The sequence below is a fragment of the Macaca nemestrina genome, chromosome 11 (genome assembly GCF_043159975.1).
Source record: "Macaca nemestrina isolate mMacNem1 chromosome 11, mMacNem.hap1, whole genome shotgun sequence".
NCBI classification, from domain to species: domain Eukaryota; kingdom Metazoa; phylum Chordata; class Mammalia; order Primates; family Cercopithecidae; genus Macaca; species Macaca nemestrina.
Window position 1 is genome coordinate 99,197,917 of NC_092135.1, and position 16,657 is coordinate 99,214,573.

General features: G+C 40.9%; 2 protein-coding genes across 8 annotated transcripts in view; one reads left to right on the top strand and one right to left on the bottom strand.

Moving 5' to 3' along the window:
- Positions 1-1,174, top strand: part of LOC105468105 (caspase 8) — a 59,620-nt gene extending 58,446 nt beyond the window's left edge. For all 6 annotated transcript variants that reach the window (XM_071073178.1, XM_071073177.1, XM_071073179.1 and 3 more), the window contains one exon: positions 997-1,174. In XM_071073178.1, the coding sequence (XP_070929279.1) occupies positions 997-1,132 (136 nt within the window). In that variant the 3' untranslated portion in view covers positions 1,133-1,174. The remainder of the gene's footprint in view (positions 1-996) is intronic.
- A 1,683-nt stretch (positions 1,175-2,857) lies between these two features.
- The window catches only part of FLACC1 (flagellum associated containing coiled-coil domains 1), a 63,516-nt gene continuing 49,716 nt past the window's right edge, over positions 2,858-16,657 (bottom strand). The window contains exons 11-15 of one of the 2 annotated variants that reach the window (XM_011718076.2): positions 16,229-16,332; positions 7,920-7,982; positions 4,209-4,298; positions 3,971-4,080; positions 2,858-3,293 (exon numbers count right to left, since the gene is read on the bottom strand). In XM_011718076.2, the coding sequence (XP_011716378.1) occupies positions 3,167-3,293; positions 3,971-4,080; positions 4,209-4,298; positions 7,920-7,982; positions 16,229-16,332 (494 nt within the window). In that variant the 3' untranslated portion in view covers positions 2,858-3,166. Of the gene's footprint in view, positions 3,294-3,910; positions 4,081-4,208; positions 4,299-7,919; positions 7,983-16,228; positions 16,333-16,657 lie in introns of both variants that reach the window. The other variant, XM_071073182.1, reaches the window with a different exon arrangement.

A 16,657-nucleotide genomic window follows, 5' to 3' on the forward strand; every position in this document is an offset into this window, starting at 1 on the left:
AATGGTTTCCATTCATCTCTAGATGTCTAGCTGTGGATCACATAGCTGCACTTCCCAGGTCAGTTACAAAGTGGGAGAGTGGCAAGTGTTAACATCCTTAGTTTATAGATGGAAAAGCTGAGATGTTTTATTCCTTTATTCAGCACCTCAAAGGACAATCAGGGTGTCACAGAGCAGGAAAGACTGGTAAAGTCATATAGTCCAGCTCTCTGTCTTTAGGCCAAAACATGAGTGAGCCAATTCAACTAGTTTTGGAAATCTTCCAAAGAAGGCAGTAACCCAATTCAATGTTTAACATCCTCCAACTCTGTCAAAAGTTCTATAAGAGCAAACCATCCTTAAAACCTCTTGGTGCATTATGGGAAATAAACAGCAGGTTCCTTTTAGCCCTGTATTTCATGTTTTGAGTATATGAAGAGTGAGAATTTCCCACAACTTAGATCATGAATCTAACTTAGATTTTGTAACTTAGATCATGAATCCTGCAAGGTTTCCAGGGCTAGCTCCGAGGTAGAAGAAGAGGTTGCCTAACAAAAACGCTAAGAGATCCTGGTGAGAAGAAGGTAGGAGTAGCTGCAGGAGACATTGTACTTTCACTTGCCTTAAGTTTAATTGCATCAAAGATGAATCCACAGATGCAATGTCAACTTGAGGCAGAGAGTATTGGGGGGCATTGAAGCAACTGTGGGAGCCAAGTAACATGGAGAAGAGTGAGATACGCACAGGTCAGGAGAGAAAGAAATCAACTCTAATACTGACACTGAGGTTTCTGACGGTCAAAAGAGTTCCTGAATAAACCAAAAGTAAGTTATTAAGCTCTGAGACAATGCATTTACCACGAAAGCTGGGGTAGGTCTTGGTTTAGCAACTTATTGTTTCAAATGACTGATATTTTGAGAGAAAGAACTACAGAACTATCTCTGAGCACAGCAGAGGAGACAGTTCATCAGTTGCTTTCCCCCACAGATAGTCACAATGTTATGTGATGTCTTTCAGAGGCGATGATATTCTTACCATCCTGACTGAAGTGAACTATGAAGTAAGCAACAAGGATGACAAGAAAAACATGGGGAAACAGATGCCGCAGCCAACTTTCACACTAAGAAAAAAACTTGTCTTCCCTTCTGATTGATAGTGCTATTTAGATATACAACACTATGTTTATTTACTAATTTTCTAAATAGTTAATTTATTAGCTTTTTTGCACTTTTTTGTAAGAGCTAAAGTTAATAGGATATTAACAACAATAACACTGTCTCCTTTCGCTCAGGCCTAGGGCTTTGGGAATGTTTTTACCTGGTGGCAATAAATACCAGATGCCTGCAAAATCCAGCTACGAATATAGCTGGATTTTGATTCAAATTATTATCAACATTAAGCCCACTGTTAATATTCTATTAACTTTAATTCTTTCTTGAAGTCAAATTCCACACTACCACATCAAAAAATATTAGAAAATAGCCACCTATGGTGGCTCATGTCTATAATCCCAGCACTTTGGGAGGTTGAGGTGGGGGGATTACTTGAACCCAAGAGGTCAAGGCTGCAGTGAGCCATATTCACACCACTGCACTCCAGCCTGGGCGACAGAGTGAGACCCCGTCTCGAAAAAAAATTTGAGACGGGGTCTCACTCTGTCGCCCAGGCTGGAGTGCAGTGGTGCAATTTCAGCTCACTGCAACCTCTGCCTCCTGGGTTCACGCCATTCTCCTGCCTCAGCCTCCCGAGTAGCTGGGACTACAAGTGCCCACCACCACGCCTGGCTAATTTTTTGTATTTTTCAGTAGAGACGGGGTTTCACCATGTTAGCCAGGATGTTCTCGATCTCCGGACCTCATGATCTGCCCGCCTTGGCCTCCCAAAGTGCTGGGATTACAGATGTGAGCCTCCATACCCAGTCAAAATTTTTTTTTAATAAAACAAAATTTGGTTGAAATCTTTTAAAAATTCAAATTATTTTACAATTTTTACATAATTTATCCCCAAACTTGCTTTTTGCCTTCTTTTGCTTTCATGATGCATATATGCTTGGCTAACTATATTTGCTTTTTGCTAACAATGCTGTGGGTCTTTTTATGCATTTGCATTTGCTCTTTCATCTCTGCTTGGATTATTTTAAATCATTAGGAATTAAGTTATCTTTAAAATTTAAGTATCTTTTTTCAAAAATATTTTTTAATAGAATAAAGTATGATTTGATCTTACTGCTCCTTGGAGATTTTTTTGTGTTTGATTTTGGTTTCTGCCAATGACATCTCACAGGTGGAAAACATCTGGACCACAGACATGTTCTACTTGAGTCTCCCATGATTGGCACACACAGTTGTATTTTTAAAATTTGTTGTCAACGTTTAAAAATTAGGAGATATCACATAAAAACCAGGATACCTTCTTTGAAAAAATAATAATATCTGACAATATTGACCTCATGCTTTTGCATGGCAAAGGTCTGAGAAGCACCTTCTTCAGATGAGACAGTGCTCTGCAGGTCATTCTTCTCCACCCGTTGTGCCCCAGCCCTGCCCAAGCCCCTCTACTGAGGCTGCTGTCAGTTGTCACTTATGCTTATGCAATTGTTTTCCTTGTGTCTAGCCCACTTCACTTATTTATGTTGCCTGCCCTGTGGGTGTCTGAATTCTGGTGATGGTCCAGAGAAGGTGGTAAGAATCATCAGAAACCCTTCCTAAGTCATAGGTCAGGGAACATGATTGAGAGGTAGGGAAGTAGGGGGCATGGGTATGAGAGAAAAAGGTTTTAGAATAAAATCAACACATCATCTTTTTTTGCTACCTAAATGCCCCAGGGGACAAAGGTACAGCCCCCCCCCCCCACAAATATAGTAAAAGTTCAATAGGAAGAAGGCTTTCAAATCTATTTCTTTCCTATGAAATACATAAAGGTGGAAGAAAATAGTACAAAACTCAGAGAAAGCTCAGCTCCCAGTATGGAGAGCATCATTTTTCAATGAAGCGTCCGTGATAAGCTGTGAAATTCAGATGAGAATTCAAACATTTTCAGCCACTCAGAAGAGAGCAAAAATAGAGTCAGAGCAACCCAAGAACTAAACTCATTATACACATGTTCTGAAGAAAACCCTGCCAGGAGTTTCCGGGGCCTACAGAAATGGTGTGCCGACCATCTTCAACAATGGAGAGCGACTTTATGTTTATGATTCTTGTCTTTTCTTGCTACCATCTTCCACAGTGTCAGAATCATCCTTAGAAACAGTGATAGAGGCCAATCTCCCAGAATATTCTTCATACATTTCTTCATTCTTAGAAATTACCTTTTGCCTGTAAAAAGAAAGGAAAGATGTATCAATGTCAACTCAAAAGCTAGAAAGGGTATAGGATATTTGGGGTGCGGGGAGAGCAATGTGCCTTCATTCCTTCACCACAGCAGTCTCTCACTCATTACTTCCAGTGGTTTTGAATTTAGTGAGGTATGGTGTTCAGGTGACTGAAGTCCTGTATGAGGAATTTTCTACTAAATCAATGCAATAAAAATAACTTTCCTCTATTAAAGTATTGACCAAAATTTATTTTAATGATTTAAGATGCAGCTTCAGGTAACAGTACACCTTCTGATCCAAAGCTGATTTCCATAGGAACCAGAAGCAGCTGCATGTAATGGTAAGACCATCAGACTCCCAGGGGAGATGGATTTAAAAACCACCCTCAGTCATAGAACTGAGCAAACTCAGAAACTGGGAGATAAATTTCCTGTGTTGTTTTACACAGCAACAAGGACACAGGTGAATGGGAGAAGTGTAGACACATCTCTACTCCACCTCAAGTGAACTATCTGGCTTTGTGTCGCTGGCCTGCAGTGACACACCTCCCTCCTGAAAATGCCTGTGCCTTGACATAACTAGGGAGCACTTGGTCTATCTTCCTAACCCATTCCTCACTCAAACTCCTTCCCACTCCTAAAGAGAACTCAGCCATGTCTTTTTCAGCAGCAGCCGCACTTCAGATGAATGTTCTCTTCCATCAGGATCTGTATGGTGTACTTATACTTTTCTTCAGTTTCAGCACACTTGGTTTGAAGCATTTTCTCCAGATTTCCCACTATAGCTTTCTGAAAGACAAATATTTTAAAGCCATCTTCCCCAACCCAGAGCCATCCAGGGCAGAGCTATACGGCAGAGCTGGACAGAGACCTAGGTTCTTCCCCCAACCCCCATCCCCACTCTAGCAGGGACTCACCTCTTTTTGGAGTTCCACCTGGGTATAGTAGAGGTTTGCGTTAAGTGACTCTAGGATGAGGGCTTGTGCATGCAATTCTTCTTCCATGACCTGCATAAGAAGAATTTGTTGCAGGACATCATGCCGATGTCTATTTATTTAGTTTCTTCTCCAGGGCACCTGGACTGTAATGCAAGGGAGAAACTTGAGCTACTTTTGCATCACTCATGGCCACTCACACCCTGTCAGTCCTACCTCCTCCTTGTCTCACTCACGTATATCCTTCTCTTCAGCCTCACCAGAGCTCACATGAATGGTTACAATGGCAATCAGTTATTCATTCACTAAGCAAGTTTTTATTAAATACCTACTACTAATTGCAACTATACGACACTCTGGAAAAGGCAAAACTATAGAGACAGAAAAAAGATTAGTGGTTTCTAGGGATTTGGAGGGCAAGGGAGGGATGAATAGGTGAGGGAGAGGGCACTTTTAGAGCAGTGAAACTATTCTGTATGACACTGTAATGGTGGCTACATGACATGATATATTAGGCAAAACCCACAGAATGTACAACACAAAGAGCCCTAATGTAAACTACGGACTTTAGTTAATAAGAATGCATCCACAGTGCTCATCAACTGCAACTAATGTGGCACCCCAATGTAAGATACTACTAATAAAGGAAACTAGTGGTGGGGTGGGGTGGGGTAGTATATGGGAACTCTGTGTACTTTCTGCTCAATTTTTCTGTAAACCTAAAACTGCTCTAAAAAGCAGCTTCTTGAAACAAACACACAAACAAACTTCCACTAAAGAATGAATAGAAGCCTGTGGAAAGGTCCTTAGAATGCAAAATGCTCATTGTGTTTGAGGACCCAAAGGAATACCAATATGGGTGGAATAGAGACAGTAAGGATAGAGGGCCATGGTGAAGAAATACAGGGGAGCCTGGTGGCACCTGAGAGGACAAGGTAACCTAAGAACAATGGGGACCCATTGAAGGGTGTTAAGCAGAGAAGTGAATGCACGTATCTCACTTGCTTATATTATGCTCCAGGGGATGGACTGGAAGGGCAAGAGGGAAAGCAACGGAACTAAGGAGGAGAATACTATGGTCATGTAGCTGAGAAATAACGGACTAGGGTAAGGTGACAACAGAGTTGGAGGGACGTGGATGAATGTGGAATATGTTATAGAGGATTGGCTGAGGCTGCTGGGTTGAATTTGGGAGAGTGAAAGGAAAGAAGAAATCAAGGATGACTTCAGGTCTAGGCTTAGAACAGCTGAGGGAGTTGACAATTTGGGGGCTAAATCTCTGGTGGATAATTGAGAGTGTGGAGCTGGGCATGTTAATTTTGAGGTGCCTGTATGTCACCTATGCTGAAATGTCAAATGGGCAGTTGGATGTACAAGCCTGGAGCTCAGGAGAGAGGCAAAGCTGGAGGTATCAACCCAAGTTATCAGCACAGAGATGGCTTTTACATCTGTATGAACAGATGAGCTCTCCAAAGGAAAAACGGGAGATAAAGAAGAGAAGGGGGCCTGGGAACCAGCCTCAAAATACTCCAGGACTTAGAAATTAGGTGGGAGAACAATGGGGTGACATTGAAGGGTTTTAAGCAGAGTTCTAGTTCTAGTAAAGAAGATTGAGAAGGTGTGACCAATGAGGTGAAGGAAACGCCAGAAGCCCATGAAAGTTAAGAGAGGTGAATGTTGCAAGGAGAGAGTGATCAATTGAACCTGATACTGCTCATGTCAAGTGAGGTGAAGCATTCTTTGGATTTGGAAACTCAGAAGTTACTTGTGATTTTAACAAGAGCAGTTTCCATGGCTGGGATGGGAGCAGAAGTCAGGTTGAGGTGTAAATGGGAGATGACCCTTCTAACAGGTTCTGCCTCCTGTCATTTTGATTCTTCAGATTCTCCTTCACATTGCTGCCACAGTTGTTTCCCCAAATAATACTCTCCTCCTCAAAAATCTCCAGTGGCATCCCATTTAGAGAAAAGCAAGTGTTGGGGCAGGGAGTGGAGCCCTTAAATAGGGTGGCATCTGAGATGGTGGCATTTGAATAAAGACCAGGAGGAGGAAAGGAAGGAAGTCATGTGGATATCTGGGAAAGAGCTTTTCAGGAAGAGAGAATATCAAAGCCCCCAAGGTAGGAGCATCCTGGCCTGTTAAGGAAACAGCAAGGAGGCAAGTGCCTCTGGGGTGGAGTGATGGAGGGAAGAAATAGAAAGAGACATGGTTAGAAGAAGGAACCACCAGCAAGGAGCAGGTAGAACAATCCCCAGAGCCAACACAGGGCTGGGAATAGTTCATGGTCCCACCAGGCAGAGTAGAAAATCCTTCTCATACAGAGGGTGTGGTGTCGAGTACTCAGAGAGTATTACCTCAACAGTGAGGGAAAATTAGTTCCACACTAAACACTGCTTTAGTTCTGCCCAACAAAGCTTAAAAAGCAAGGCTCGAAAGGATCAAACTGTTTCCAAGTAACTTAACTATATCCCAGGGCAAAGCTCAAGATTATCTAAAGGAATATAAAATTATTCAGCACCCAACAAGGTAAACACCACAATGGCTGACATCCAAGCCAAACTTAACCAGGCATGCAAACAAGGAAGTATGACCATAAATGAGGAGAAAAATCAATGAAGAGAAACAGACCCAGACATGACACAAATGACAGAATTAGTAGACAAGCTCATTAAAATAGTTATTATAATACACTGGGTATATCTTCCTCCAAAACCCATTTCTTTTTTTTTTTTTTTTTTTTTTTGAGACAGAGTCTCGCTCTGTCGCCCAGGCTGAAGTGCAGTGGCGCGATCTCGGCTCACTGCAAGCTCCGCCTCCCAGGTTCACGCCATTCTCCTGCCTCAGCCTCCCGAGTAGCTGGGACTACAGGCGCCCACAACCGCGCCCGGCTAATTTTTTGTATTTTTTTTAGTAGAGACGGGGTTTCACCATGGTCTCGATCTCCTGACCTTGTGATCCGCCCGCCTCGGCCTCCCAAAGCGCTGGGATTACAGGCGTGAGCCACCGTGCCCGGCCCCCAAAACCCATTTCTTGAACTTGTAGGACACCACAGTCTGTTTACCTTTCAATGATGCTGAAGCCCTGCCTGGGCTCTAAGATACAATTCATTTATAATGCCTTTATAATGACTAATATTTTCTCAAACATGTCCATTCTGGATCCAAGTCAAATTCTCAGTGATGGAAGAATCACACATCACCTTGTGGATTTGAACAGTTCCTCTTCAGTTGTCTCCCACAGACTGCCATAAATTTGTCCCAGAATAGAGTCTCTGAGGAAGTCATCGTGTGTGAGGTACACTCAGAGTTTAAGGAGGGGCTTGGTGACGGAGTTCCAAAGGAGACAGTTTTATACTTTTCAGAGCTCAAAAGGAAGAACTTGATGTTTTATAACTGAAAGATCATTTGTGGTTTGAACCTTGCTAGAAATGAAAGTCATTCAACATTGAAGATCACATAGTATATTGCTGATCTATTTGTTCAAATCAGACTTTAAAAAGGCGCACTGGCTTTATTTTACAGATAATTTCAAAAATTCTTTTTAACTTACTGAATCCAGTAAACTCAGCTTTAGGTCTTTCATTTCTTATTGGTTTTGGAGAAATTACCATCGATTCCATTATACTGACAGCCTGTTATTTTACTGGTGTATTTGTAACATACCAAGTCCACAGGAAAGGAAGAAAAAGCTTACCTCTTTGGTTTTTCTCAGCTCTTCTAATTGCAAGGTATCACTTTGATGTTGTTTCAAGAGCTCCTAAAAGCAATTTTATTAGGAAAAGGTTAGCACTGTGGTTCTGGCACATCTTCTAGGGAGTTAAGAAAGCCAGGCTAGGATTCAGGAATATAATATTCACCAAAGCTTAGACACTACTATAATGAAGCACACATTATAAACTAATGACATGACATGTTGAAGTTAATGAAAATCTTACTTAAGTTAAACCTCATCACACTGACAAATACTAAAAGAAATTATATTTTCATCAAAAGCTCTTGTTAAGTCAGTGTATAGATTCGATACTCTTAAGAATTCATCTCTCCACAGATTGATCTTTATATTCAATGAAATCCCAGTCAAAATATCAGCCAGTTTCCTTGATAAGCTAATTCTAAATTGACAAGCTAGTTCTAACATTTATGTAAAAATACAAAGAATGCAGAAAGGCAAAATAATCTTGAAAAACAATAGCAAAACTAGATAACCTTTGCGACCCGATTTCAAACTTCAGTAGTCAAGACAATGTGTTGTTAACCTAAGTACAGAAAAATACTCTAACAGAATGGAGAGTCCTATACCCCCAAATACAACAAAGACACTATTAGTCTGATCTCACATTTCTATGAAGAACTACCTGAGAGACTGGGTAATTTATAAAGAAAAGAGGTTTAGGGCAGAGGTTCCAAGATGGCCAAACAGGAACAGCTCCAGTCTACAGCTCCCAGCGTGAGTGATGCAGAAGACGGGGGATTTCTGCATTTCCAACTGAGGTACCGGGTTCATCTCACTGGGGCTTGTTGGACAGTGGGTGCAGGACAGTGGGTGCAGCCCACGGACTGGGAGCCAAAGCAGGGCCAGGCATCACCTCACCTGGGAAGCGCAAGGGGTCAGGGAATTCCCTTTCCTAGCCAAGGGAAGCTGTGACAGACAGCACCTGGAAAATAGGGTCACTCCTACCCTAATACTACACTTTTCCAATGGTCTTAGCAAACAGCACACCAGGAGATTATATCCCGCACCTGGCTGGGAGGGTCCCATGCCCATGGAGCCTTGCTCACTGCTAGCACAGCAGTCTGAGATCGAGCTGCAAGGCGGCAGCGAGGCTGGGGGAGGGGTGCCCACCATTGCTGAGGCTTGTGTAGGTAAACAAAGCAGTTGGTAAGCTTGAACTAGGTGGAGTCCACCAGAGCTCAAGGAGGCCTGCCTGCCTCTGTAGACTCTACCTCTGGGGGCAGGGCATAGCTGAACAAAAGGCAGTAGAAACTTCTGCACACTTAAATGTCCCTGTCTGACAGCTTTGAAGAGAGTAGTGGTTCTCTCAGCATGGAATTTTGAGATCTGAGAACGGACAGACTGCCTCCTCAAGTGGGTCCCTGACCCGCGAGTAGCCTAACTGGGAGGCATCTCCCAGTAGGGGCTGACTGAGACCTCATACAGCCAGCTGCCCCTCTGAAATGAAGCTTCTAGAGGAACCGTCAGGCAGCAACATTTGCCATTCTGCAATATCTGTGGTTCTACAGCCTCTGCTGGTGATACCCAGGCAAACAGGGTCTGGAGTGGACCTCCAGCAAACTCCAAGAGACCTTCAGCAGAGGGTCCTGACTGTTAGAAGGAAAACTAACAAACAGAAAAGACATCCACACCAAAACCTTATCTGTACATCACCATCATCAAAGACCAAAGGTAGATAAAACCACAAAGACGGGGAGAAACCAGAGAAGAAAAGCTGAAAATTCTAAAAATCAGAGCACCTCTTCTCCTCCAAAGGAATGCAGCTCCTTGCCAGCAACAGAACAAAGCTGGAAGGAGAATGACTTTGACGAGTTGAGAGAAGAAGGCTTCAGATGATCAGTAATAACAAACTTCTATGAGCTAAAGGAGGATGTTCAAACCCATCGCAAACAAGCTAAAAACCTTGAAAAAAGATTGAAAGAATAGCGAACTAGTATAAACAGCGGAGAGAAGACCTTAAATGACCTGATGGAGATGAAAACCATGGCATGAGAACTACATGATGCATGCACAAGCTTCAGTAGCTGATTTGATCAACTGGAAGAAAGGGTATCAGTGATTGAAGATCAAATGAATGAAAGGAAGTGAGAAGAGAAGTTTAGAGAGAAAAGAGTAAAAAGAAATGAACAAAGCCTCCAAGAAATATGGGACTAGGTGAAAAGACCAAATCTGCGTCTGATTGGTGTATCTGAAAGTGATGGGGAGAATGGAACCAAGATGGAAAACACTCTTCAGGATATTATCCAGGAGAACTTTCCCAACCTAGCAAGGCAGGCCAACATTCAAATTCAGGAAATACAGAGTACACCACAAAGATACTCCTCAAGAAGAGCAGCTCTAAGACACAAAATTGTCAGATTCACCAAAGTTGAAATGAAGGAAAAAATGTTAAGGGCAGCCAGAGAGAAAGGTCGGGTTACCCACAAAGGGAAGCCCATCAGACTAATGGCGGATCTCTCAGCAGAAACCCTGCAAGCCAGAAGAGAGTGGGTGCCAATATTCAACATTCTTAAAGAAAAGAATTTTCAACCCAGAATTTCATATCCAGCCAAACTAAGCTTTATAAGTAAAGGAGAAATAAAATCCTTTATAGACAAGCAAATGCTGAGAGATTTTGTCACCACCAAGCCTGCCTTACAAGAGCTCCTGAAGGAAGCACTAAACATGGAAAGGAACAACTGGTACCAGCCACTGCAAAAACATGCCAAATAGTAAAGACCATTGATGCTAGGAAGAAACTGCATCAACTAATGAGCAAAATAAGCAGCTAACATCATAACGACAGGATCAAATTCATACATAACAATATTAACCTTAAATGTAAATGGGCTAAATGCTCCAATTAAAAGACACAGACTGGCAAATTGGATAAAGAGTCAAGACCCCTCAGTGTGCTGCCTTCAAGAGACCCATCTCACGTGCAGAGACACACATAGGCTCAAAATAAAGGGATGGAGGAAGATCTACCAAGCAAACGGAAAACAAAAAAAGGCAGGGGTTGCAATCCTAGTCTCTGATAAAACAGACTTTAAACCAACAAAGATCAAAAGAGACAAAGAAGGCCATTACTTAATGGTAAAGGGATCAATTCAACAAGAAGAGCTAACTATCCTAAATATATATACACCCAATACAGGAGCACCCAGATTCATAAAGCAAGTCCTTAGAGACCTACAAAGAGACTTAGACTCCCACACAATAATAATGGGAGACTTTAACACCCCACTGTCAACATTAGACAGATCAATGAGACAGAAAGTTAACAGGATATCCAGGAATTGAACTCAGCTCTGCACCAAGCACACCTAATAGACATCTACAGAACTCTCCACCCCAAATCAACAGAATATTTATTCTTCTCAGAACCACATTCCACTTATTCCAAAATTGACCACATAGTTGGAAGTAAAGCACTCTTCAGCAAATGTAAAATAACACAAATTATAACAAACTGTCTCTCAGACCACAGTGCAATCAAATTAGAACTCAGGATTAAGAAACTCACTCAAAACCGCTCAACTACATGGAAACTGAACAACCTGCTCCTGAGTGACTACTGGGTTCATAACGAAATGAAGGCAGAAATAAAGATGTTCTTTGAAACCAATGAGAACAAAGACACAACATACCAGAATCTCTGGGACACATTTAAAGCAGTGTGTAGAGGGAAATTTACAGCACTAAATGCCCACAAGAGAAAGCAGGAAAGATCTAAAATTGACACCCTAACATCACAATGAAAAGATCTAGAGAAGCAAGAGCAAACACATTCAAAAGCTAGCGGAAGGCAAGAAATAACTAAGATCAGAGCAGAATGCAAGGAGAGAGAGAGAGACACACACACACAAAAAAAATTCAAAAAATCAATGAATCCAGGAGCTGGTTTTTTGAAAAGATCAACAAAATTGATAGACTACTAGCAAGACTACTAGCAAGAGAAGAGAGAAGAATCAAATAGAGGCAATTAAAAATGATAAAGGGGATATCATCACCAATCCAACAGAGATACAAACTACCATCAGAGAATACTATAAACACCTCTATGCAAATAAACTAGAAAATCTAGAAGAAATGGATAAATTCCTGGACACATACACCCTTCCAAGACTAAACAAGGAAGAAGTTGAATCCCTGAATAGACCAATAACAGGCCCTGAAATTGAGGAAATAATTAAGAGCCTGCCACCCAAAAAAAGTCCAGGACCAGACAGATTCACAGCCGAATTCTACCAGAGGTACAAAGAGGAACTGGTACCATTCCTTTTAAAACTATTCCAATCAAAAGAAAAAGAGGGAATCCTCCCTAACTCATTTTATGGGGCCAATACATTCCTGATACCAAACCCTGGCAGAGACACAAGAAAAAAAAGAGGATTTTAGACCAATATCCCTGATTAACATCGATGCAAAAATCCTCAACAAAATACTGGCAAACTGAATCCAGCAGCACATCAAAAAGCTTATCCACCATGATCAAGTGGGCTTCATCCCTGGGATGCAAGGCTGGTTCAACATACACAAATCAATGAATGTAATCCATCATATAAACAGAATCAAAGACAAAAACCACATGATTATCTCAATAGATGCAGAAAAGGTCTTTGACAAAATTCAACAGCACTTCATGCTAAAAACTCTCAATAAATTAGGTATTGATGGGATGTATCTCAAAATAATGGGGGCTATTTATGACAAACCCACAGCCAATATCATACTGAATGGGCAAAAACTGGAAGCATTCCCTTTGAAAACTGGCACAAGACAGGGATGCCCTCTCTCACCACTCCTATTCAACACAGTGTTGGAAGTTCTGGCCAGGGCAATCAGGCAGGAGAAAGAAAGAAAGGGTATTCAATTAGGAGAAGATGAAGTCAAACTGTCCCTGTTTGCAGATGACATGATTGTATATTTAGACAGCCCCAAATCTCCTTAAGCTGATAAGCAACTTCAGCCCCAAATCTCCTTAAGCTGATAAGCAACTTCAGCAAAGTCTCAGCATACAAAATCAATGTGCAAAAATCATAAGCATTCCTATACACCAATAACAGACAAACAGAGAGCCAAATCATGAGTGAACTCCCATTCACAACTGCTTCAAAGAAAGTAAAATACCTAGGAATCCAACTTACAAGGGATGTGAAGGACCTCTTCAAGGAGAACTACAAACCACTGCTCAACGAAATAAGAGGGCACAAGCAAATGGAAGAATATTCCATGCTCATGGATAAGAAGAATCAATATTGTGAAAATGGCCATACTGCCCAAGGTAATTTATGGATTCAATGTCATCCCCATCAAGCTACCAATGACTTTCTTCACAGAATGGCAAAAAACTACTGTAAAGTTCATATGGAATCAAAAAAGAGCCCACATTGCCAAGACAATCTTAAGCCAAAAGAACAAAGCTGGAGGCATCACGCTACCTGACATCAAACTATACTACAAGGTACAGTAATCAAAACAGCATAGTACTGATACCAAAACAGAGATATAGACCAATGGAACAGAATAGAGCCCTCAGAAATAATACCACACATCTACAACCATCTGATCTTTGACAAACCTGACAAAAACAAGAAATGGGGGAAAGGATTCCCTATTTAATAAATGGTGCTGGGAAAAGTGGCTAGTCATATGTAGAAAACTGAAACTGGATCCCTTCTTCACACCTTATACAAAAATTAATTCAAGATGGATTAAAGACTTAAATGTCAGACCTAAAACCATAAAAACCCTAGAAGAAAACCTAGGCAATACCGTTCAGGCCACAGGCATGGGCAAGGACTTCATGTCTAAAACACCAAAAGCAATGGCAACAAAAGCCAAAATTGAAAAATGGGATCTAGTTAAACTAAAGACCTTCTGCAAAGCACAAGAAACTACCATCAGAATGAACAGGCAACCTACAGAATGGGAGAAAATTTTTGCAATCTACCCATCTGACAAAGGGCTAATATCCAGAATCTATAAAGAACTTAAACAAATTTACAAGAAAAAAATTAAACAACCCCATCAAAAAGTGGGCAAAGGATATGAACAGACACTTCTCAAAAGAAGACATTTATGCAGCCAACAGGCACATGGCACATGAAAAAATGCTCATCAACACTGGCCATCAGAGAAATGCAAACCAAAACCACAATGAGAGACTATCTCATACTAGTTAGAATGGTGATCATTAAAAAGTCAGGAAACAACAGGTGCTGGAGAGGATGTGGAGAAATATGAACACTTTTATACTGTTAGTGGGACTGTAAACTAGTTCAACCATTGTGGAAGACAGTGTGGCCATTCCTCAAGAATCTAGAACTAGAAATACCATTTGACTCAGCCATCCCATTACTGGGTATATACCCAAAGGATCATAAATCATGCTGCTATAAAGACACATGCACAGGTATGTTTATTGTGACACTATTCACAATAGCAAAACTTGGAACCAACCCAAATGTCCATCAATGATAGACTGGATTAAGAAAATGTGGCACATATACACCATGGAATACTATGCAGCCGTAAGAAAGGATGAGTTTATGTCCTTTGTAGACACATGGATGAAGCTGGAAACCATCATTCTGAGCAAACTATCGCAAGGACAGAAAACCAAACACCACATGTTCTCACTCATAGGTGGGAACTGAACAATGAGAACACTTGGATACAGGGTGGGGAACACCACACACCAGGGCCAGTCATGCGGTGGGGGTAGGGGGAAGGATAGCATTAGGAGATATACCTAATGTAAATGAGGAGTTAATGGGTGCAGCACACCAACATGGCAGATGTATACATATGTAACAAACCTGCACGTTGTGCACATGTACCCTAGAACTTAAAGTATAATAAATAAAAAAAGTTAATAAAAAGAAGAAAGAAAAGAAGTTTAATTGGCTCATATTTCCGCAAGCATGGCTGGGGAGGCCTCAGGGATATTACAATCATGGCAGAAGGTAAAGAGGAAGGAGGCCTGTCTTGCATAGCTGGAGCAAAATAAAGAGAGAGAAGGGGGAGGTGCTACAATCTGATCTTTTGAGAACTCACTTACTCTCATGAAAACAGAAAGGGGGAGAATCTGTCCCCATCATTCCATCACTTCCCACCAGGCCCCTTCTCCAACAATGGAGATTACAATTTGACACGAATTTGGGCAGGGACACAAATCCAAACTGTATCAGACACTAAGGCAACTCAATGGGGAAAGGAAAGTATTTTTAAAGAATGATGCCGGGTCAACTGAATATCCATAAGACAAAAATGACCCATGACTCTTACACTTCACTTCCTACACAAAAATTATTCAAAATGGATCATAGAATCATAAAAGCTAAAATTTTAAGGCTTCTAAAAAAATAGAATATCTCCATGACGTTGGAATAGGCAACAATTTTATAGACAGGACACAAAAATCTGTAACCATAAAAGTAAAAAAAAGATCATTGCCTTTCATCAAAATTTAAAGCTTCTCTATATCAAAATATATCATTAACAAAATGAAGAGGCAAACCATAGGCTGAGAGACAATATTTACAAAATGTATATCTGACAAAAAAAGTTGTATCCACAATATAAAAAGTACTCCTACATATCAAAAATAAAAATATAAGCACCTCCTACTTTTTCAAATGGGAAAAGACTTGAGCAGGCACTTTATGGAAGAAGATATTTGAATGGACCAATAAGCATATGAAAAATGCCCAACATAGTCATCAGGGAAACGAAAACCATAATGAAGTACCACTTCATGCCCACTGGAATGGCCAAAATTAAAAGATTGGCAAAACTAATTGTTGTGAAGGATGTAGAGCAACTAGAATCCCAATTTATTTAAGATGCTAGAATAAAATGGTACAACTACTTTGGAAAATAGTTTTGGCAAGTTCCTATAAAGTTAAACCTGTACCTGTCCTAGAGCCCAGTAATAGCACTAGAGCTATAATAGCTACAGTGAAGAATGAAAAGGATATTCAGAGATGGGATTTTGGCAAAATAAGGATTTTCAGTTTCTGCATGTTTAGCATTCTGTTATTTCCAGTTAATTATAATTTTTGTTCTAAGAACCCTTTGATAAGACTGTCTAGCCTGTGGGAAGATTGTCTAGCTAAAGGACAGCAAGACTGTCAGTCTGTTTGCATACATTTCCAGAAAGCTGGGAGAGGAGGATTATGCCCAGAAAGACAAAAAGATCACCTAATTATGGAGGCACACCTGGGGATTTGGATGTATCACCTGGACTACACATTCAGTCACCAAGGTGGTTTGGGCTGAGTTACCTCCTTCTCTTGAATGAAGTTCTCAAAGACAGTGCCGCAGGATTCATTTATTTTCTTCTCTTCTTCTTCTGACTCCAATTCGAATTTTTTGGTCATCTTTTTTTCTGTGGAAGTGACAGGAAAGCACATATATGTATAAAGATGGGAAAAGCAGGTGCAATGAGAAACCCAGAATATCTAAAGAGAAAAGCAATTCCAGACTCAAGGTCATTGCAGCCTGTTGTTCAGCCTCTGACACTCACCTGGAGGTGCTTGAGGGTGAGGTGAGCATAGTGGTTGTCCTCAATCACATTAGTCATATGGGATTTACCACCAACATCTCTGGTTCTTTTGTGTGTAGTTTATTTTGAATCTGTTGCTTTTTATTTTGTCCATTCCCTCTGCTGACGTAACCACTATGTTATCATGGATATCCTTATCTTAAAGTAA